This window comes from Perkinsus marinus, assembly GCF_000006405.1.
Source record: "Perkinsus marinus ATCC 50983 genomic scaffold scf_1104296951054, whole genome shotgun sequence".
NCBI classification, from domain to species: Eukaryota; Perkinsozoa; order Perkinsida; family Perkinsidae; genus Perkinsus; species Perkinsus marinus.
This window is the reverse complement of record NW_003209437.1, coordinates 190,174-212,240: the sequence shown is the minus strand read 5'-3', so window position 1 is coordinate 212,240 and position 22,067 is coordinate 190,174. Positions and strand designations below refer to the sequence as shown.

The 22,067-nt window shown below is 50.5% G+C and overlaps 7 protein-coding genes across 7 annotated transcripts; 4 read left to right on the top strand and 3 right to left on the bottom strand.

Moving 5' to 3' along the window:
• Positions 1 to 1,743: 1,743 nt before the first annotated feature.
• Positions 1,744 to 3,335, top strand: Pmar_PMAR008771 (hypothetical protein; the record flags this gene model as incomplete). The annotated part of the gene is made up of 8 exons (XM_002777790.1): positions 1,744 to 1,847; positions 1,893 to 2,040; positions 2,087 to 2,223; positions 2,294 to 2,600; positions 2,662 to 2,719; positions 2,766 to 2,984; positions 3,033 to 3,133; positions 3,186 to 3,335. 8 exons carry the CDS (start codon positions 1,744 to 1,746, stop codon positions 3,273 to 3,275), a joined length of 1,164 nt encoding a protein of 387 aa, XP_002777836.1. The 3' UTR covers positions 3,276 to 3,335.
• Positions 3,336 to 4,393: 1,058 nt separating this feature from the next.
• On the bottom strand, positions 4,394 to 9,909 carry Pmar_PMAR008770 (serine-threonine protein kinase, putative; the record flags this gene model as incomplete). The annotated part of the gene is made up of 35 exons (XM_002777789.1): positions 4,394 to 4,524; positions 4,615 to 4,684; positions 4,727 to 4,785; positions 4,837 to 4,908; positions 4,978 to 5,026; positions 5,075 to 5,218; positions 5,266 to 5,388; positions 5,466 to 5,539; positions 5,607 to 5,644; positions 5,747 to 5,873; positions 5,912 to 6,032; positions 6,080 to 6,122; positions 6,197 to 6,321; positions 6,370 to 6,537; positions 6,587 to 6,706; positions 6,750 to 6,816; positions 6,868 to 6,958; positions 7,006 to 7,123; positions 7,170 to 7,296; positions 7,542 to 7,687; positions 7,729 to 7,845; positions 7,897 to 7,995; positions 8,091 to 8,150; positions 8,196 to 8,288; positions 8,337 to 8,433; positions 8,480 to 8,586; positions 8,642 to 8,725; positions 8,782 to 8,863; positions 8,923 to 9,048; positions 9,093 to 9,221; positions 9,265 to 9,390; positions 9,440 to 9,516; positions 9,561 to 9,701; positions 9,737 to 9,792; positions 9,846 to 9,909. 35 exons carry the CDS (start codon positions 9,907 to 9,909, stop codon positions 4,394 to 4,396), a joined length of 3,471 nt encoding a protein of 1,156 aa, XP_002777835.1.
• An 85-nt stretch (positions 9,910 to 9,994) lies between these two features.
• Pmar_PMAR008769 (hypothetical protein) lies at positions 9,995 to 12,451 on the bottom strand (the record flags this gene model as incomplete). The annotated part of the gene is made up of 16 exons (XM_002777788.1): positions 12,237 to 12,451; positions 12,049 to 12,189; positions 11,879 to 11,997; positions 11,767 to 11,821; positions 11,656 to 11,718; positions 11,539 to 11,607; positions 11,315 to 11,459; positions 11,221 to 11,266; positions 11,014 to 11,172; positions 10,867 to 10,967; positions 10,750 to 10,817; positions 10,623 to 10,694; positions 10,509 to 10,576; positions 10,357 to 10,468; positions 10,195 to 10,307; positions 9,995 to 10,118 (listed from the first exon to the last, which is right to left on the bottom strand). The coding sequence occupies exons 1-16, from the start codon at positions 12,432 to 12,434 to the stop codon at positions 9,995 to 9,997; spliced, it is 1,653 nt and encodes a 550-aa protein (XP_002777834.1). The 5' UTR covers positions 12,435 to 12,451.
• Positions 12,452 to 12,933: 482 nt separating this feature from the next.
• Positions 12,934 to 14,136, top strand: Pmar_PMAR008768 (oxoglutarate/malate translocator protein, putative; the record flags this gene model as incomplete). The annotated part of the gene is made up of 2 exons (XM_002777787.1): positions 12,934 to 13,497; positions 13,550 to 14,136. 2 exons carry the CDS (start codon positions 12,934 to 12,936, stop codon positions 13,901 to 13,903), a joined length of 918 nt encoding a protein of 305 aa, XP_002777833.1. The 3' UTR covers positions 13,904 to 14,136.
• A 126-nt stretch (positions 14,137 to 14,262) lies between these two features.
• On the top strand, positions 14,263 to 15,430 carry Pmar_PMAR008767 (hypothetical protein; the record flags this gene model as incomplete). Its single annotated transcript, XM_002777786.1, has 5 exons — positions 14,263 to 14,347; positions 14,549 to 14,724; positions 14,870 to 14,990; positions 15,039 to 15,176; positions 15,231 to 15,430. 5 exons carry the CDS (start codon positions 14,263 to 14,265, stop codon positions 15,428 to 15,430), a joined length of 720 nt encoding a protein of 239 aa, XP_002777832.1.
• Positions 15,431 to 19,182: 3,752 nt separating this feature from the next.
• Positions 19,183 to 19,335, bottom strand: Pmar_PMAR008766 (hypothetical protein; the record flags this gene model as incomplete). The annotated part of the gene is made up of 1 exon (XM_002777785.1): positions 19,183 to 19,335. One exon carries the CDS (start codon positions 19,333 to 19,335, stop codon positions 19,183 to 19,185), a length of 153 nt encoding a protein of 50 aa, XP_002777831.1.
• A 179-nt stretch (positions 19,336 to 19,514) lies between these two features.
• On the top strand, positions 19,515 to 21,557 carry Pmar_PMAR008765 (conserved hypothetical protein; the record flags this gene model as incomplete). Its single annotated transcript, XM_002777784.1, has 10 exons — positions 19,515 to 19,616; positions 19,788 to 19,894; positions 19,937 to 19,990; positions 20,041 to 20,164; positions 20,212 to 20,330; positions 20,382 to 20,539; positions 20,584 to 20,765; positions 20,849 to 21,112; positions 21,161 to 21,427; positions 21,474 to 21,557. The coding sequence occupies 10 exons, from the start codon at positions 19,515 to 19,517 to the stop codon at positions 21,555 to 21,557; spliced, it is 1,461 nt and encodes a 486-aa protein (XP_002777830.1).
• Between the last annotated feature and the right edge of the window lie 510 nt (positions 21,558 to 22,067).

Genomic DNA, 22,067 nt, shown 5'->3' with positions numbered 1-22,067 from the left:
ATACTAAGTGCCCCGTGGTACTGGAATCTTCAAGCCTCATCTCGCTCGGCGTTCGAAGCCTCGTCTCAGGTTCTTCGGTGTCACGGCTGTGGGTTCCGGTGTCATCCCCATTGTACATACCCTCCACTTCGGTGCCCTCCGAGGAAAATTCGACACTGGCTGTGCGATACGTGTGCTCAAGAGCGGCATGCCAAGATCAAAGTGCCGATGCACTACAACTTCTGCATCGTCTGCGGTACTGGTGGGGACCTGGTGAACAAGTGTGTCACCTGCCGACACACGGTAACGTAGCGTCGGGTTCACTGCTGTCGAAGCGATCTTTCGACTCGTGTTTCCCGTTCTTAGTCCCACGCCAAATGCGAGCCTCTACACCAAGGGCGATGTACACTATGTGCGAGGAACTTGAGTGAACGCACCAAGAGGCTCGAACTGGTGAGCGCAGTCATGGCCTTTGGCGAAACGCTCCGCATGAGTCGGGACGATGTGTTGTACGACATCGTCAGCGAGGGAATCGTATCTTCACAAAATTTCCTATCCTTTCAGTATAACTGGGCGATGATACTCGCTCGACAGAAAGAACGAAGGATTCCTGTGATTCAAGGAGAGCGTATTGAATTTGACGCCAGCGGTACTAAGTTGAGGGGAAGTATATGGGGAACTAGCGAGATAATCCACGCTCTCACGGAGAAGCTCGTTGTCACTAGAGGAGGTACCGGCTCGACAGACATTGCTCTATGCATTGATGACCACGGGTGCTTCAATCTTTCGAGGTTCTGTCGTTCGTCTTCGAGGGCGATACACTCCTGTTACGGCGGAGTCAGCGTGCGGAGGTGCTGCCCATGGAACTAAGGAGTGCCCTCATCCGCGAGTTATGGAGTTATTCGAGAACGGTCTCCCATGGGACAGATGGCAGTGCATTTTAAGGTAGGATCGTGCATGGTGCGCTTGTGTCGGAGACTGATTGTGCATGCGTGCTGCACAACTCTTCGAAAGAACACGTGACGTGCATATGAGATTCGAGTGACGTGCGGTCGAGGATGAGGTGGTTTCGAATTAGTTACTGTCAATCCCACGGGAGCTCTGACAGCGGCATTCCGACTTGGCTCGAGGAACTACCATCGCCGCGCATCCTGGAGAATCGAGTTTCCCGAATATCTTCCCAGACGAGAAAACGGCCCCGGCAATCTCTGGTGTGCGACAACCCGTCGGCAGCGGCCTCGCGAAGGGCATCTGCTGCCGGGAGCAGCGCAGACACTTCGTTCGATCAATTCATGTTGCAACTGCATGTGGCGCGAAATCAAGGCACCTCTAGGCCGGGTAGTCGGCAGCACAGCGTGTCCGGTAGCGTAGGGCAGACCGTGGTAGCTCCAGTGGAGACGAAGAAACGATCGATAGCTGCGACCAGTCCCACTCGACGGCTGAGTGTGAAGGAACGCGAGCTGGAGGGGAGTGATTTCTTAAAGGGTGATCCAGCGGATATCGTCGAGAATCAGCAGTCCGAATCGATCGCGGAATGGATCAGCTCATTCGAGGCGATTGAATCCGTCACTGAGTTGCAACGAGTAATTTTAAGAGGAGGCCTACTCGTGCTGATGCTCTGTCTCTCACAGGCCCCTGCCGCGACTCGGGGACGGAAAAAGAAGAGACTGAAGGTTCCGCGCGGATTCAAACCATTCTTCGTTGGGGGTAATGATCGAGTGGGTGATCCGAGTCTGTGGTACCTATCTCCTTGCAGAGCTCAAGATGTCTATCGGGTTTCGGGTCGAGCGTAAATTTCTCGAAGGATGGCTCCAAGGCAGTGTTGTGGAAGTTGGACAACACAAGTTCGAGAACGCGGCTCTGGTGGAGTAATGCAATCACCCAGGGATGGTAGTTTCCAGCTCTCCAAATAGGTTCCACCATGACGATTGTACTTACGAGGACATACTCAGCGAGACGGATTTCGGCAGATTCATGGGAGCTGGCAGTCTTCGGTTGGATCCTCCAGTAGAAGAGGATAAGTCGACCGTGGCCAGTGCGGCTGAGAAAAAACGACCGAAGGTACTCTCGAAAGGTATACTGTCACTCCTCATTTCGTGGGATCCAGGCTAGAGCGAGAGCACGGCGAGGTTCCAGTACTGAACCTCAGGAGACTCAGATCGAGCGCGATGCAGATGGATGGACGAAGGAAGAAGTCGATAGACTCCTTACGGCTGTGGATAACGAGGAGCTTGTGAATCAAGGGTAAGTGTCTCACCCTACTAGGAAGTTTACCTCCGACAGAGCAACTTTCGATGTGATGGGTCTACAGTAGGTTCTGGAAGCGCATAGCGAAAGCGGTTGGTACAAAAACGGCAAAGGAATGCAATCGGCGTTATTGTCGAGGATCTAAGAAGTCTCCGGCACCTCATCGGAATAAACCGCCTGGACCGAGAACTAGACCGCAAAGCGACGACGACGGCGAGATAGGTGCAGACGACTGCGCAACCGACGTTCCATACAAGAAAGACGGCGTCCGGAGATTCAGAGCCATCCAGCAGTACATGACAGACCATCAATTTGTTAATAAGGAGGAAGACTTGCTGATGGATGGACTAGTGGCTGGTGATCTCGGCGATTTGGTACTACCCAGGCCTACGTGCTCACGATGCGGTCTCTCGCTCGTGGATACTCTGTCTTCAGCCTCTATCGGATAGCGATTCTGAGATCAGCTGGGATATGAATGATATAAAGATTGGCGGTGCGTGAATCGCTCGTCGTGACCATCTCATCTGTTCTCCCTTCAGGTACACCAAAGGCCGAGGCCAGGCATAAGTCTACGAGGAGAAACTCCGTGGATAGTGTATCGTCAGTGGCCGATAATTCTGAATACGACCCCTTCACATACGCCCAGCCGTACGAGCAGCGGGTGGACCCAACGAGTTACACTCTCTGTCAAACGCTCCATCGTCAGCGACAGGCTCTCTTGGAGGGCCACCGAAATAGGACTCTCGGTCTCGATATAGGTGGGAGTCGTAGTCTTCCTAACTGTTTGATTATGTCGTCTATTCTAGGAAATGTTAGACCCCCTTACGCCTGCCAGCCCATCATAACAGAAGACGATGAAGATGGCGACGAATGCTTGGTTGAAGCGCTGGAAAAGGTGGATCAGCGGGTAGTAGGCCGATTGGTTCATTGAATGACTTTTGATTTGTTCCACATCTCAGAATCGGCTTGAACGTCAACGCGAGAAATACGTTAACTCAGACGGGGAATTAGACGAAGATTTCTTTTCTGATGATCAAGAAGTCATCTAATATAATTTTCGCACCTGCAGGCCAGTAGATTAAGCATATTACTTGGTATTCAATGTAGCCGGGCAAGTGTGGAGTCGTGTTGATAGTCAAAGCAATGAATCAGAATGATAGAAGATACTCCAATGGATCCGAAAAACTCCAGTTTTGTCCAAGTAAACTGGATATACTCAACGCAACCGTTGCTGCCATGATTTCATGTTTCAGCGACGTTTCACAAAATGAGGTACCCTATGTTGATTGCTTTTCACAAGATGATTAGCCCCAATCCATAACGATAGGGGTCGTCTTTGAACGTGAGGAGAGGAAGCCGTCCTAAGAACAACCCTCGTATTATGTAAATACCTGATACGTCTACTTACCGGTGAAGGAATTTCCGTTGCTCTGTTCGAGGATTTAAACTTTTCCCAGACACACTATGCAGGCATTTCGTAGACTGGACATGCACTTGCAGACCTGCAACTGTCACAGTGAGGCTTGCGCCATCCCAACAACATCTATACCATCCAACTCGCTCCGTGAGCGTTCGAGCTTTTTTCTGGTTCCCAATATGAGCCTACGCAACTCGGCCAGGTCATCCGTGCCCTGATCATAGAACCAGTACACAACCATCACAGGAAGTATGACGGTTGGAATTCCCGAGTCGGGAGTCCATCAGACGACTCACTCCTCTCGTGTGAAACCACTCGGCCGATCGTGGGTCGTAAGCGAAGTGTGATATAGACGGAGCGCGCTTGGCAATCACTGGCAAGTTGGACCTCGAACAGGTATTGTCTGGTCTTTCCACAGCAAGAGTTTTTCACCTCCTATCATCCTCTCCCATATCCAATCCTGTTACAAATATCCCCTCTTTAGTCCTCGTCTCTCCATTTTTCGATCGCCGTTCGTGCATACTAAAATGCCTTCGCATGAATTTATGTGAGGATGTGAATTTTAACTGTTTTCTTCCCCCCGACTTATCAAGAACGCAGGAGGTCACTTCAATAGAACACCGACACATGAACTGATGAACATAGCTGCAGTCAACTCGGAATAACTTGACGTAGCGACTTGATAATATGCTGAAAGCTGGGCCTGGTTTCCGGCTTCTCGCGCCAACACTGCAGAAGACATGTACGGAGTTAGGTAAAGTGGGCACCATTTACCTCTTCCATGGCAACGATCATTTCTCTAGGTGTGCCACTTGGGATCAACGCGATGTCGGGTCTAAGCCCTTTGGCAACATGGAGAGCTATAGATAGGGGCTCGTAGCCTGACAATGATTCAGCAATTGATGAACAACATTTCTCGATAAACAATGTGGACAGTCAAAGGGGTTCTTATCAAAAAGTTCGGCGCTCACCTTTTTCTGAGAATGGCATCTTCCGTGCCATTACCTCGTACATACAGATGCCATAGCTATACACATCCACCTGCATCATACTGGTGCGCGAATAGTCACCGACACTACTCACTTTTTCAGTGTAGAAGTCAGGGCGCTCCAGTAGCTCTGGTGCCATCCAAGTGTATGTCCCTAAAACCAACGAGCGGCGTAGGAGAGGATGGAGGGTCCCATTGACCTCACCCTCGGCATTCACCGCGAAGTCACCACCTTCAGCCGTAGCTCTACTGAGTCCAAAGTCCGATACTTTCAGGACTGGTGTGTCGTAGGTACTTGCTATCTAGAGAAGAAAAGTCTACCTGTGCACACAACGTCATGATCAACGTACTGGATGAGCGAGGAGAAGGTTTGGACTCTTGAGATCTCTATGCACCTGAGAGTGGCAGCACTCACATCCAGGCACCTCTTCCGTGGTCCTTACTATCATTGGCGTCGATGTGTGCAGGTAGTTCATTGCTTGCGCAACGTCCATGCACATCTTCCATTTCTGTTTCGAGCACAGCCCGACCTCGGGCTGCTTGTAGAGCAGCGAGTCCAAACTACCTCCGCGACAGAGTTCGCAAACCTGGAAAAGAGAGTCCATCTGTTTTCCATGACTCGGACGCGACTCACGAGTCTGAGCGGACGGGAAGAGAGGCAAGCTCCCATGACCATGACGATCCCAGGATGCCGTAGTCGCGTCATGAGAGTCAGTTCTCTCAACAGAGAAGCCTTGGTGGCTTCATAATCCGATGCCTGAGATAACGATGCAATACATAACTTCAACCGATAATTCTCAGTAGATCTCGCGACCAAGCGACCTAGGTTGCTACCATGGTCCAATCGACTCTCTTGATCGCAACATCAGTCCCATGCCAGGTACCGCTATAGACATCAGCTGTCAAACCTGGAGCATAGTTTGAACTGACCGGCTTGAAACTCTAGGCTCGTCGAGACGATAAAAAACTTCTCACCAGTGCCCAACTGTTCCTCTTCGACGAGATCATCTAAACTAATCTCGCAGTCGAGCGAAGCTGTTAGATAGTCAGTTTCTGGTAGAAAAGGATGGCCACCACCTTGACCAACAGCGAGCGAAGATGCTCACAATTCCTACCATTTCTCACAGCTTCCGACACTGCTGCGACGGAAAGCGCATTTCCGTCGGATAGCAGTGAACTTCGCTTGGACCAAGACTGGTTCTCCATCAAACTTCGAGACAAGTCCCCAGCCTGTCGCAGTGTCTTAACAATATACGTTCAACCGAGAGAGCTCACTACACATTCTAGTGGAGAGCAGCCGTCCTTATCTGGCACGTTGAAATCGGCCTTTCTGGAAAGCAACAGTTCCACAACCTCGTCGTTATCCCACTCGGCGGCCAGATGAAGGGGAGTACGGCCGAACTAAAGTCCCCGCGTGCATCTGGGTTAGTCGTCAGCTGAGGATTCACCTTATTTTTCGGTCCTATCTCGAAGCCGTTGTCAATCAAGTAGCTGACATGCAAAGAACGGTTGCGAATTCCAGGAGATGGGCTCCCGGGCGCTCTGCTACAAACGCTAGCACTTACCGAACTATATGTGTCTGCCCCATAAAGCTCGCATGATGCATAACAGTCCATCCCTCCTTATCCTGAACGTTCAAGTCTATTTGCTGCTTTTTCATCAAGGCTTTCAGTGTCTCAACGTCTCCCATCTGTGCAGGTAGTGAGAGTTTCTCTGCCGCATCGACGCAGCAACTCACCCTAGAGGCCTGGAAGACCTGCTCAAGATGTTGCCTCCGATCGACACGTGCAGCCCGACTGGGCCTCTCCCGTTCTGGTGGAGCGCTGGAGGTTGACGATGTTGACAGAAACAGCGCGGGATCAGCAGATCCGCGAGCGCTCAGCGGACGGTGGAGCACAGGAGGCTTCTGAGGGACGTAAGGACTTCCTCAAGAAGCATCATGCTGCCACGTCTACCAGATGTGTTCTATCGTCCTCTTGAGGGCGCAACCTGTCGCCGAGAGCGCAATTTGTTAAGTCCTGAGTCTGCTTTCTCATTGTAGTCCTCTTGAAGGCAGAGTGTGCCTCTGCTGTTGCCTGTACAATGTTCCAGAAGATTCCCTATAGGAAAGAGGCTCACTCGTGCAATCTCTTTCAGTACCCCTCGAGCATCATCGGAAGCATACTGGATAGGCGTCCGGCCAGCGCTGAAGACAAACTTCAGTCGTTCACCAGGCGAATGCTGAAAACTCCATTACGAATCTTTAAGTGAGATATCAGCGCCATTCGATGTGAGGATATGCATGCAGTCTCTAGCATCCCAGTCTGCGGAAATGTGTAACGGCGTCCCTGAATTCACATACGCTCGTGGAGGAAAGGCGAAGGAGCATCGTTACTTTTGCTCTTGTTAGTCGCATTCACATCGGCCTTCTTGGTGACGAGAAACTCGAGCATTTCCGAGTAGTCCAGCATGGCGCAATGGTGCGCAGCCGTCCAGCCTTCATTATCAATGATCTAAGCCGCCGGCGCTGCGTCTAAGCATTCGAGCACGAAAACTCACTTCGAGCGTCGCTACTCCACTCTCAAGGAGTTCCTTAACGCGCTCTACCGAACCCGACTTCACAGCCACGAACCAGGCATTTGTCTTTGTGTTCGACGTTGTCAGTTTGAAAACCGTGATAAGACTGCTGATCCGCGTCAACGTCGCGAACTCCACCGAGCACAATTGACAACACAAAACTAAGGCAGTCGCTTCGTTTCTTGCTGATTTATTGGAAACATGCAAATTGATTCCACATGCCCTATTCATCGTTTAACTGCTTGATTGTGAAGGTGTGGGGCCCTGAACATCGAACTCCTTGACCGTGGAAAAAGCAAGGTCTCACTGTTCAAACGATACGCGATGATGGCATGCTTCACTTCAATTGACTACTCCCGCGTCGTGGGGGAAGGCTGCGCTGGGTCGTGGTGGTCTGTTGCAAGATGATCAGTGTATTTAGTCACAGCCAAGGCAGGCCGAAGCTCCACCGCCTCATTTTCGGAGGTCCTCTTGCCACCACGACGTTGCTTTACCGTAACCTACATTAACCATAAGCCAGAGAGTTTGCTGCTTTGCCTACGAATCCATCCTCATCGACGCGCTCTGGGCTTTCTCGCTTCCTGCCAAGTACAGGAACATAGCGGTCCTCTTCATAGGGATCATGCTGCCTCCAACTACTGTGACCTCGACGCCAGCCCTGAGATTGCTCACGAGTAACAAGGAGGAGCGGCCGACGAGAAACACTCACTTTGCCAACATCACCTTTCCCTCTACCCTTCCCCTTCCCACTCTTGCCCTTGCCTCTACCTTTGCCTTTACCATATGATCCGCGAGCGACGGCGTTTGGCTGACACGAATCAACTTCAGAAAAGCTCCATGCAGAGCGAAACTCCAATGGCTTGATGAGTTCAAGAACCCCATCGAGAGCAGAAGTCTACTCACCCTGGGCGCCAGGGTGACTCGTTTCTGTTGAACTGGCTCCTCAACCTCATCTCGGGAGACCTGCGAGGCACGAGATAGATAAGCATAAGAACTTCTGATCATTACATGAGCCTCGCACGCTTGAGCAACGACGAAGTCATACTGTGCCATAGTGCCATATTCCTTGATGGAGTTTTTGAAGGCAGTGGTGCAGGAAAACTGAGTGATCAATCACAGTAAAGCAGTAAAGCTGGACTACCGCTGTACCTTCGAGTCTTCTGCAGCCATCATGTCGTCGTTGATCTTCTGCAGAGTCTCGTGGACCCAATCGGAGCCGAATGTGTATACTGCTCGTTCGACCATGCTGAAATCGGGCACCTCACCTCCGGCACATCACCAGCGATCAGTACCTCATTTTAGCAGGACCCAAGAACACCGTTCCTGCGATAACAGTATCCAGCCGTGGATCTTGAATAGGGATGTACTCCAAGCATGGGAGGGCAGGGACGAGGAAGCTCTGAGGAAACCAAACACTACGGAAGGCTGAGGTTGAGGACACCGTATCGCGCTACCTTGATGAAATCAATCGTGTCTCTGTCGCGGCCCGATTTCTCCAGCTGGGAGAAAGGCCGAATTGGAGTGAATAGTGATGGTGCCTGCATGGACGACCGCCAAGATCTCGTAGAGTGCGTACACAACAACAAGACCTTACATAGTGCATGTCTTCCCGAATGGTATCGCGACGGAGCCTCTTAGGGTTCTCGAAGATGTAGCGAAGATCCTCATCCGTTACCCTATTACACGGAACAACAACATTCTCGCCCGAACAACGACACCTTGGACCGCTCCCTACCCGAAACGATCGCGCTTGAACTTGAGGAGGCTGAGGAAGACGTTGAGGGGGGTCTTCCTCCTAGTCCCATCTCGCGACATTTCTCCTCCCTCTTCCTCGACCTGTTGGGTCAACGCCAGCATGTCCCTGATGAAAGGCCGTCACCACTAGCCCACAGGAATACTGCTCACCTAGCGACGTCGGTTCCGAGCCGCTCCACGACTCGGCCCGTGACCTCTAGGTCATTAGCAGTGATGGTGAGCATTGAGAGACCGAGCGTGAGCGCCTTGGCTATCTGCTGGTGCGATTTAGATGGGGGCCTACCAGGCAAGTCAGCAATGCTTTAATTCCCGAACGACTCACTCGACAACATCCGGGACCACGAGACAACCCTTTGTGCTGCCGGCTGTTCCAGCAGCATCCGATATCAGCCGACGCTGTGAGAGAGTAGCGACACCGAAGATATAGTTGAGGTCTTCTCGGGATACACTGAGACGATCGACCCTCCGTGATGGTATACTGTTAGCGGTGGACTCACCCAACTTTGTGGAGCAGAAGGCCAGCCCAGACACGCCCTGGAGTTTCTATGTGAGCAGAAGTTGATCCACCGTTCGCCTGAGGACCACGTCAAAAGCGAGATTAGCTAGTAAGTGCCCCACCCTGAAATCGCGTTCGAAGAATCTTTTGGTTCGAGATAGCATTCGACGACAGACAGAAGCTCCAACTCGCTCTACTGCTCTCTCAACGATGATCCAGTCAGAGGCAGGCAAGCGGAGCCGCTCCAGCTCCAACAGGATGCCCTGAGACGAGGAAGACTCTGTGCTATCCCACGCACAAGCGTTGCCTCAGCAAGAGTTCGCGCCACTTCTGTATTGAACTGGTCATCATCATCTGAGTAAAGCGAACATGACATTTCAGTCCTCATGTGACGCGAAAATTCTCACCGTGATCGCTCGTCATCGCCGCAGCGTTGACTCCGAGGTCCAAAGGCTTCTTCCACCACGACATGGAGTCCGACAACACAAACTCTATATCTTCCGTAGACGCTCTGTAAAGCCGCTTGGGGAATTTTCGTGTGACGGCCATGTCCAACTCACTGTTCCTTGAAAATCTTGATGAAAATAGCTGCTGGAGTTCTCTTCCTGGTCCCGTCATCACTCATCATACCGCCGTTATTCTCGATCTTCGTTACTGCTTCATAAAGAGCACTCGCGAATCTAGAAGACACGCGGAACTCAGTTTTCACGATTCCAGAATCTTCACTGCACGATACTGACAAGCCTAGGATCTCACCCGAGTCCTTTCCTGTGGATCATCCGCTCAACCATAAGCTGATCGTGTATTTTCAGCCCGACACATATCCTATTCATTACTTCCATCTCGGCCAGGAGTCGCTTGAAGCGAGCCTGATGAACACAGCTCTTCGCCATCACCACGCTCGGCTTCAGCAGCTACTGATTCCTCCGCTGTGTTGATCACTTGCTTCATCGGACTAGAGTCGTCGTTTCCATTAGTTTCCGGGGACGGCACGACTTTGTAGATGAACGCAACGTCTTCCTCGGTGAACCTAGCAGACCGCTGATAGTAGAGTTGCTTCCTGTGCCGACCTGTCATCTTCCTTGATCAGTCGAGTTACTACTCCACCCAAGCGACCGCCACATTCCTTCTCAATCCTCTGAAAACACACCCACTGATAACGCCGGGAAGTCACGACAGATTACCTTGGTCGCCTCATAGAGCTCCACAGCGACTGCTATGCCTTTCCTCACCACCAAGCGCTCAAGGAAGTGGACCTGGAGAATGCGAGTCGGAAGGATGTGTATTAGGGCCCTCTCGATGCTGACTCACGTGTATCAGCGACATGTTGACGCCCAAGCCAGCCGCGAGTTCGAGTACGACGATACGTTCAGGTGCATCTGAAGCGTTAGAAGCTACCGATGCCGAACCAATGCCTTCCGTGCTTACCCTCCGGAAGGATCATGAATCCAGCCATGTTCCCCTCAGGTGGAGGTATTGCCGACGGGAGAGCTTCACCGCGCTCCTCATAGTCCATATCTCCAACAAACCTGGAAGAAAAAATCGACCTTCCATCCCCCTTCCTCGATTGCCCACCTCCCAGGAGTTCCCACTCCGCCACATGTCCTCCAAGTGGCATCCTGGTACTGTTTCGTGAACATAGGTGGCCGGCCCCTCCCTTGGCCACGTCGCGGAGCCGTGCCCTTCCCACCGCGAGCAAGAGCGAAGATGTACAGCTTATCCTCAGCGGAAATGCTGAAAATTGGGAAATGTAGATTTACATGCCACGTAATCATTGCATACTTTTCGTCTGCCTTGATGAGTTGGGCAAACACGCCCCCCGGAGTACCTGTTTAGAACAAGACTAAAGGGGAGACTATGGCCTGTGGCCACTCACGCTTCACTTCAACCTCCTCACCATCTACGGTCTCCGTATGGGTCTTCTTTCTCAGAATTCTGGCTTCTACCGCAGATCTCTCATTCGATGCATCCGAGCAAAGCTCGAGGCTCTCGGCTAGGAGCGAGCGGGCGAAGTCGACACCCTGACAGCAATGTCCTCAACTCGTAGACGGATAACAACAGTAGTAACGGATTGTCTCCAGGCACAGCAGAGGTACTTGCCTTCTTTTCTATCAATCGTTCCGCGATTGTCGTTTCTGTCATGCCCAGAGCGGCAACGATATCGCGTATCTTCAAGAAAGTAGTAGCGAAGCTGATGACTATAATGGAAGGGCTTACCGCTCGAACTCTTGGATCAGACGGAGCGAAGCAGCTGAGGTTGGCGAAGATGAGATCGATGCGCTGAAGGGCAAGGCAGTGCAAAGACCGCGGCGAAGGAGAATAACTTACCGCCTTATCCCTGCGAATCTTGTTCTGTCTGGTTGTATTGCCGCGGAAGATGAAACTAAGGATAGAAAAATAGGAAAGTTCAGCTGTTGGGATTTTCGACGTCGAGTGATACCTCTTATCTTGAGATTCGATATCCTCGCTTGTTTTGATTATCTTCCAGAACACGCCTCCGGGGGTGCGCGCTCTCTTGCTGCCGTCTTGAGTGTATAGGTATAGCGCATCTTCGGGAGCCTGAGGAGTAACCACTCATGGACTTGCAAATTGTCTTGCTGATGAACCCACATTGTTTTTGATTTTCTCCTCAGTTACGGCGAGTAGTTGCCTGCATTTGTCCTTGCCAAGCCTATACACGGCCCTCTCAAGCTGGTGAACGTCCATCTCTAAAAGCCTCCGCCCTAGTAAAGCGATCAGGTCCAACGTTTCCTGAACAGCAAATTGAATTCCGGGAAAACCCAGGGAGTTAACCTTACTTGATCGGTAAGTGGCACCAGTGACAACTTGGACTTCATCTCTTCTTCGATCCAATACATTCCCCCTTCTTCATTCCATCGTGTGGTGATGCTAGACCCCCAATCAGGATGGGAAGAAGGGTCGACAACAGGCTGAAGAAGCGGAGGAGCATCTGCCGTACTGCAGCAAGTGCTTGTCGGAGGACTCGCTGCTGACATAAATATATCGGTGCACTACGAGAACACTGTCGCGCATAGACGCGAGCCTGCGAAGTAAGCCTATCGCAAATGCAGGAAACTGTGTGAAACGCTCAGCATTGTCAATCGAATTCCTGATGGCTTGGAACACTTCAGGAAGGGAACAATGGACAAACGAGCGACCGTCTATCATCGTACTGATCATCGGCATCGTCCCGAGGCTTCCTCGATAGGTTATACATGATAGTTCAACAAAGCATTTGGCCACGTTACTATACGCCATTTGCCGATGCACAAGTCATCCCTTTGAGACCACGCAATGTGGCTGCCCGGAAGAACATGATCAGGTGTGGCTCACGCCGGATTAACTCTTTCGGCAATGACTAGGCTGACGATCTCAGTGAATCAGGTACGAGATTCAACCTGTTTCCAGACTTTCAAACCGCGCTGTGAAATCGCGACCGCCCTAGTAATCGATTGATAGAGGTCCGAATGAACGAATTACTCGACTTTGAGGATTATGACGACCCTCCCAATCAATGATGATACCTGGTTGGCGACCAAGTCTTTCCTCTCGGGAGGCTTAGGCGCGTGCATAGCGAAGACATGTACTGCTCCCTTGAGTAGGACGACGATTTTGATGCAAGTGCAGTCGATGCGGCCGCACAAGTTCTACGTTCGCGGATCGCCTAATAATACTCGTCTCCTCGAGTCTGTGGCGAAGATGATAACCGAAGAAGGCTTCTTCTCGATGTGGAAGGGAAACGGAGCGAGTTGTTTGCACCGATTCCCCTATGCTGGGATCACGTTTTTGGTCCAGGACCGCGTGAAGAGTTTATTCCCGTTGAACTGGCGATTCGCCGATTTGGCTGCTGGAGCTAGCGCTGGAGCATGTGCCTGTCTCACATGCTATCCACTTGACGTTGTCAAGGCTCGGCTCGCGACACAGACGAAGACTGCCCATTACAAGGGCATTGGTCACTGTCTCGTGCTCATTAGGAAGGAAGAAGGGCTCCGGGCATTTTACCGAGGCGTTATCCCCACGCTCTGCTACGTCATGCCCACATTTGCAATCAACTTTGAGGTAATAGCTCTACCTTGTTTACGTCGTGAACGTCGAACTCGTGATGTGTTAGGTTTTCGGTACCGTGAAGAGCCTTTACAAGAGATATACCGGTGAGGACGATCTACCGCCTATACTAGCCATAACGAGTGGCTGTCTCAGTGGCTTCGCTTCTAGTTCTATGTGTTTTCCAATTGATTTGGTTCGGCGACAAATGCAAATGGATGGGCTCCATGGTCGTCCTAAGCGATTCACTACTGCATGGCATTGTTTTAAGCACATCGTCGGAACTGATGGTGTCAGGGGGCTTTACAGAGGCATAGTTCCTGAACTTTGTAAAGTCGTACCGTACGTCGGTCTGATGTTTGGGTCTGTGGAAGGTCTACGTAATGCTAGATGGCCCCATGAAGTCCGAGATGAATGTTGACGATGTTGCCGTATATTGAAAAACTCCGTGATTGAGATGTGTCTTTTCCGCCTCGTCAGCGAGGCTTGCTGCGCTCCTGTTACAATAACATTCGTCTACCATTACGTGTCGCCGCTTACTGCACTAGAGAGCATTCATTTATAGTCGTTACTCACTAGCGTTGGACAAGCAAGTTTATACGGGTCTTGCTTGTTTCTATAGTGCTCTGTCCGCAACAATTGCTTCGCACAATTACCTGGCCTTGAGTGTCTCGTTGAGTCCGTCTTAATCAGCTTGACTGTAGTGTGAGGCCTTCGGTCTAGCCAGGATTCGAATTTGTAGTACTCTGTTACTTGTCGTACCCGTCTCCAGCGCTTTTTATGGTCCGTCAGAGATCATCCGCCCCGCGCTCCCATGGATGGGACTATCTATCCGATGATCACGAGAATAGAGGGGACAGGCCAGGTAGCCGCTGGGGGATCTGTCTGCGAAAATGGGCAATTTGATCAAGACTCATCTTTTCGGGAAGAGTCTTCTATAAACGTAGAGCCGCTCCTGGCAGAATGAGCCTTTGAGTATATACAGCGTATTAGTATGTCACTTGCACATTTTCATGTTTATTCATCAGTGTTGGTTTAGTGGTTTCTATCGCGTGTCTTTCCTCAGGTTCTGCTACTCGCACTCTTATGTTCGTCAGACTTCCCCGGGAGGTGGCAGAAGCCGATCTCGTCCAACTAGCGACTAAATACAGTCCGAAGTCCTGCTGTGAGGATGGCTGCGTGGAGTCGACTAAGGTGGCTATCCTGATCTCGAAGCCCTCCAATCACCGTGTTATTCAGGTGGTACGCGACTCGTGGGGGCGATCGCGCTGTTTTGCGTTCGTCCGTTTCACACATACTAGCTGTGCACTTCATGTCAAGCGACACGCGGATAGACAACAAGTAGGGAAACTCTTGAGTGAGATGAGTAATATTGTAATCTCTTCAGATCGTTGCTTATGACCGTTTCGGTACGGGCTGGACAGTAGGAGCGACTTGGGCTAAAAGCCCGAACAAAGCGGGTGAGAAAGGCACTAAGAAGAGGGCGAACAAGAGTCAGAAGAAGAGAGGTAAGGTCGTTCAGGATCCTGGACGAGACACGTGGTTCACGGTTTTAGAGAGGAAGAAAGCAAGCCCAACCCTGGAAGTCCCTCCCAATGTGTTTGTCTCACCGTCTGATGAAACTACACCAGTGACAGACATGGCGCAAAGGTTGAGAGACGAAGCCATTAGGTCGTTGACGTCCAGGCACCCGGGTAGCTGATATTCTCAGGTTGGTAGTCTAGATCGGTCTTTTTCTCCATGATCAGGAACTCAGACCGCTGCACATCTTACCGAGGTGTTTAACTCCATGTTGGGGATGCCGATGAATCCTCTTTATGCCACAGACTTCATCACTCCCACTAGCCGCCTATGGTCTATGCCTAACCAAGCTCATGTTGGAAACGACAACGCTCCAGTGCAGCCTGTCGGTCCTCTGCGTAGCACTTATGAGGTTTACGCTCACTAGCATTGGAACTCCTTCAGTTGTACCACGTTCTGTGTCTAACTTTTTCTCCGTTGACGATCTTCAGCGGAGCCCTCCTGGATCCGCCTGGCCCACTGGTCTTCAGCAACAGCTCTATTCTGGTGAGTCGGTCGCGCCTCTTTGGCGAGGGACTTTCCAAGGCGTTGGCAGATACCCCATCCACCAGTCCAGTTTTCACCCCTATCCCGGTCGAGCAGCAATCTAGTGGTGTCAACTCCCATCACCTCAGCGCGTACGGTCCGTGCTATTCTGGTAGTTACGCTCATATGGAGCTGATCGGCGAATCGCTCCATCGTTGTTGTTCAGGCATCCCTGGATCCCATCCATTTGGATTGTGTAACTCCCTTTCTAGCGATACTACACCTCCTAGTGCTGCATCTTAGGGTCTCTCATATGAGATTGCTCACTCTATATATGCAATCGGTAGTAACTCGTACGAGTTAATAATTGTTCATCGTTGCCATCGCCAGCTCAGTCGCACTATAGTAGAGATCCAATCGTTGAATTTTTTGCTACTACTTTTGATCGTGTACTCGAATGAGAGCCTCCCATTCGTAGGAGTAGTTTCTTTCGTCTATCGTGCTCTATTATGCAACCGATATCTTCTTTCTAGTATTTACCTTTTGTGAGTCGTGGAAATGATTACTCCAATGCCATAGAGACGCATCGACTTCCTGGTCTCCAAGGACGAGTCCCTCGAGCTAGGGTTTTTAAGTCGGTTGCGGACTTTTTGTGTGTCATGCCCCATACTGGTGACTTTTCCGACGTGCTGCCATTTTCTGCGGAGCCCCCAAGTGTATTTGATCGCATTACTTCCCTGCCCGATACAACCTACCCTATTTCAACTCTAGAAGAGTCGTATTTTTTAGGTAGTTACTAATCTTTGACATGGTATCCACGTGGAATATGATGAGACTTTGTGTTTGCATGCTCTGGGAGATGGAAGTGTCGGGACTCGAGGACGGGTTTTTGGTTGGAAAATTATTTCCAGTGTGCGCACATACTAGCACATACACATAATCGATTTTACTTTACCTGTGGAATATGTCGTCGTGCCATATTCGTGTCTGTTTGCTGTTCACAGAAGTCATGTATTGGTGATTACCTTCACAGAACTGATGCTTTAAAATTTACGAGTGGTGAAGTAATCGTATTCGACTGCAACGATTTGAACACAACACATATTCTCAATACTATCTATCAATTAGGGCCATGATATGATGGCATTTAACAGTGGTGATTAGCATTATGATTGTCTATAACGTGTGGATGCTCTCCAACTATCCACCAGGAATATTGGCGGTGACTGATACTGCCAAGCGAAGAGAATCACCCGTGCCTTTAGCACAGATTGTATAACTCCATTGGAGAATCAATATGTTAGAGCTGCACGTGCATCGCACTTGCGGCTCAGACCCTAGAGCGGTACTCTCAGCGCGATGTAGGGATTCGTACAATACCCAAGGACTAGGGCAGAAGTCCACCTAGAAGGGGAAATTTGGTTGCAAGCTCGTTACTGGGATCTCCTCACAGCATTCCAACACGCAGGATCTCGCTGAATCCCGCGGCTGCTACACACGCAGCCACGAGTAATAGGACGACGATTACGGTGAGTATGGCTGCTTTGACGATGTTGCCTGAAATATTAAGAGAACGAAAAATTCTCGCGAACTGGTGACTGGTAGTCCGCATTCGTGATGGAGTAGAGACTAGAGTCCGAAATTCCTTACTTTCGGAGGAGAAAATGCAGTGGTTGAGGGCTCCTACGTGTCCTTGGTGTTTTACCATGGTGATCAGAAAAATGCTTAGGAATGAGAAAGTCACGAATCTTCCCACATCTTTCCGTGAAGATAATCCCATGGCACTTTCGGATGCCGAACCACTATCGCTCATCAACGCAATGCAGTTGGGAAAATTAGACATCGGGGGACCACTCTTCGCTCACTCCAGAGATGCTGTAATCGTCCATGCCATCTCCCTCAGGAAGCTAACGGGACAAGCAGTGGATACCAGTCGAGGCTCATACGATTCCAGTTTGCGAGCTTGATCAGCTCTAACGCCCAAGCGCGGCTCACATTCAAATCTCGGAGCAACTGCCGTTTCTGTTTCTCCTTCTCTAACCTGATGAAGAATACGACTGATCTTGTGAGCATCACGAGATCATCACAGAAGCCTATATAGTTCTCCTGTGGCCTCGATCAGTTGCCCCCCCCCCAGGAAGCGAACCCTCTTACTTGCGAGCATCTTCTTGTAATCTCCTGAATTCATCCGTCACGTATGGTACCTACGACTCGAATAATCGCCACATATCCTTCTGCATTCCACGGCAAGTTCTATCACTGTTTTTCGCGTATTTCTCATCTTGAGTTCCGACCCTGCTGAGTCTTCGAATGGAATTACCGAGTATTACATGATATGCAGACGTCGGGTTTCGAATCATATTCAGCAAAGGGTTTTTAGCCATGGCCGCATCCTTGTCACGAATGACCGTTTCCAGGCCGAATTTCACGCTATCATCATCTACAGAAAAACACATTATCTCTGCGAGGCATAGTTCCAGAAGTCTCTTGGACAAGTTTCGAATTACACAATGGAGAATACAGAACGCCTCCCGGAAAAAAACAACAAAGAGCGCGATTCGGTCGAAAAGATGGTGGCAACATATTACCACTATCATCATGCTTCTTCACTACGGGATTCACATCCTCCATGATTTTACGATTGGAGTACCTGATTGGTCCTTCCTCCTTCTAACCACGATGGGTTCAGTTGAACTCACTCGAGGATGTCTCCCATCGTTGCCCGTTCAGGCTGATCCGTCTCCGCTTTCGCCCCGCTCCGACCAGGTTCGTGTTGCATGCTTAGAACTCTCTCATCACCCCAGTTCTCCCAGAATTTTACCCCTACCAAGACTCCAATTAATGACAATGCGCATTCCACCGCTGTACTCAGAGATGTCTCACGCGACACAGGGAACAAATATCGTGACAAAATCGACATAACTCACCGAGAAGTTTCCTCCGGACGAGTTCTTGCAAGTGAAAGGCTGGAAATGTGATGTATGGGAAAGCTTCAGCCAGTCGAGCGAAATCATCAAAGTGCCTTCAAACACAAATGGACGACGCGATGCTTCATAGAAAGACCAACTCACAGGCGTTTCCAACGCCCATCACGAAAGAGGCTCAACGCCCGTCTGTTGTTCGAAGGGAAGATCGGAGCGCTGTCGGAGCCAGGGGGACGATAGTTGAAAAGGGCTATGAGTTCCTGCTTTGAAACCTAGAAAGATCGGTGCCTCGAAATGGCAGAGTGCGAAATAGATTTGAGTAATGACGTCTACTTCCACTCTTCGGCAGATTGAAAACTCATCCGAATGGAGCCGAATGGGCACTTACGAATCCGTTGCGATCCGTATCAACTACAATGAAGAAAAACTGGATGATCTCCTCCCTCGAAAGGGCGCAAAAGCTCGTGAAAGAGACGATGAAGTCGTCGAAGGAAAGGTTACCTAAGTCGAGACGGCTCAATGATATTCCAGCATCAGTTTTCCATCGTTCACACGAATCATCTCGAGAATAATTACACGAGACTCACCGTCGTTGCCTCGGTCCGCAAGATGGAACAAGGCGAGGATTAGAGGCGCCACCGTTGAGTTTGTTTGCTCGCCGACGAGTGTGAAGCACTCTGTTATGGTCCAGTATCCGTTGCCTGAATGTTGCGTTCTTCAGTCATTCGCTCTAGTGATCGAGTCGTAGGCGATTCTCACGATTCTTATCGATGGAAGTGAAGACTTTCCATAGCTTCTCCATCTCGGCTAGCCCGATGTGATAGCGAGAAAGGATCTTCTTGGAACGATTCTCGAGTGGCGGAAGAGGCAGCCTCTGACCCATGTAGGCAAACAACAGAGAAACTTTCACATTTCCTAGGATGATCGCTTGAAAATTCCAAGATGATACTTTAAATCTTGCAATTCTTATAAAAACTTGCGTTTCCTCAACGGGTTCACTAGAGAGTTGTCTCAACTTCAAATTTCTCGTTGTATTTTCGCTCGTACAGTTGCACCTTCGTCATGTCGGACGCCTCTCGACTCCGAGCCGGTGGTTCAGGAGCTCGGAGAGGGAAAGCCATGGACGACATGTTGGAAGAACTAAAGGAGAAGCACAAACGCCAGGTAGTGGCTGCCGAGCTCGAGAATAGCTGGTCGGGAAGTCATCACCTTCGGAGGGAATCTCGTTGGAGGGATCCCTGGGGTTATGATTCTGTGGTCCAACTCAGCAGCTGCGAGACCACCCTCCTCAAATCTTTCCCGCTTGCCATTGTTTTTGAGCCTTGATGACGTCAGGCTGCTCGCCGTGCTGACGCTAAGCAGCTTGAAGCCAATGCTGAACGGGTCAATGTTAAAGTGCCTCATGAAGTAGACCCCGAGAGTGGAGAAGACAACCTGATGATGTACTGGGTATCACCCTCTATGCGTGATATTATCGCGGCCAGGTATATCGATAAGGTCAGTAAGTACGTGGCTAGGCATGGCAGAGAGTTCGAGAAGTAAGACCGCTAGCGATGCGTAGAATTAATCTCTATTAGAGCCTCTGTAGATATCTTGAGACTCTCGCGAAAGGAGGCGATAAACGGCTGCAATTCCTGTTACAACCGCTCGACTCTCCTGCTGGAGTCTATTACCGATGGAGAGTTTGTGCCTATCTCAATGGAGACACACAGGTTATAAGATTTACTCTATGGGATTAGTCGTAGCTCGAAGCTCGCAGACACAATACTCGACGACGCCTTTCATGATCTATGGTCAAGGGCATCTGTGGGTGCCGCCCGGGCGCTCTGAGACCAAGGGTGATGACAACTCGGACAACGCAGTTAAGACTAACGAGAAGTAGAGGGAACTTGAACGGTCGGGAAATCTTTCACCGTCTGATTCTGCTAGGTTCGAGTCAACTGTGCTGTCGGAGGAAGATCGCTCCTACTTACTGAAGGAGCTGCTGCCGAGTCTGACTACCAAGCGCAGGAATATCAGGGAGGCCATGGTATGGTGCATTGACAGATCGAGGGCTGCCGACGATCTAGTATGTCAGCTTTACCCTAGTAAGCCATGTCGTGCCTGGCTACCCATTGTATATGATCATCAGATATCATTCAAGGGTCTACGAGGAACTTATCAGCAACACCGTTGAAGACTGTTGCGTCGGCATATTTCATCAACGATCTGCTCCACAATGCGGGAGCGTCGTCGGCGAAAGCTGGCTGGCAGTTCAGATCGGCCCTGGAGAAGATACTTCCAGCCTTAGCAGCCGATATATCGAAAGAAGGGGTAGCACTCGGGATTCGGGGGTAGCTCGTGGCTAGGGGTAGAGGCAATTTCTGGGGTCTTGCGCGTCCTCAGATCTTCGCCAGTGTGAGTTGCGTGACACACTGTGGAAGTTTTCATTTGCTCTTGTGCTGTTCGAGAAGACACCCGAGTTGGTCGAAGCGTGGCAGCGATGTGCGGCGTCGTGGACATCGAGAGAGCTTTTTGATCATCACTTCGTGCGAGGCATTCTTCTGGAACTTGAAGGCCAACCCAAGGCAGACGATGACGATGAGAGGGCCGTCTTCACGGAAAAGGACTTAGAGCAGGTGGACGAGTGGCAAGGGTATGACGATGCTCAACTCGACAAGGTAAAAGGCAAGGAAAACAGTAGGTTTCATTTCGTTTTCCGCGTATAGGTCTGCGAGACGCATGGAATCTCAGTAGTACAACGTAACAAGGAAGAGAAGTTAGCCCAGCTGAAGCGATGGTTGATGGAGGTTGCGGGCGACAGACAAGAGTTGGACGGTATGGATGTCTCCGATGATGACATCTCAGAACTCAGCCAAGAAGATGAGGAGATGTCTGATGGAGAGCCGTTGGAGGAGGATGAGTGTGAAGCGGTTCCTGACAATTGGGAGACTCTCGATGACAATCTGGGGGAGGAAGATGTTGATGGCGAACCCGTCGAAGCCGCTGAGCCGTCTACTGCGCTCAGTTTTGGTGTTTCAGTGCCCACAATGGGTCCGAAAGTTCCAGGAGAACGGAAGCCGACAGCCTCAGTTGCTACAGTTAGCAATGATCGGGTACAAGTAGTTGCCGACATATCGAGTTTGATGGTTGAGCTTCCGCCCCCCAAAGTGACACCTCCGAAGCGGCGTGAGCGCAGTTGGAGTAGGAGCCGCCGGAGGAGAAGCAGGAGTCGTAGTGACAGTCCTGACAGAAGACGGTCACGGAGGAGATCGAGATCTCGGGAGACAAGTCGTCGACGTCATCGCACAAGGCGTAGCGTCACACGCAGCATAAGTCGCCGGCGCTCGCGTGGTAGGGCGCGGCATCGTCAACGTGACTAGGAATTTGTACACTTTGTGATATTTCAATTATTTTCACAATATTCGTTATATTGAGTTAGTTGTGAGTTGGCTATTAGAAGTAACCCTTCTCGGTTCACAAGAACAGTGACTAAACGCAACAGGTTCTCAATAAAAATCACAATTTTAAGTGCTATGCACGGAAGCGGTATCTTCTGGATCCTCTGTGATTACAGGAAGACCACCAGGACTAGGGCCGCCTGACACACGCGCCAAGGTTCGCTGTCTGATCTCG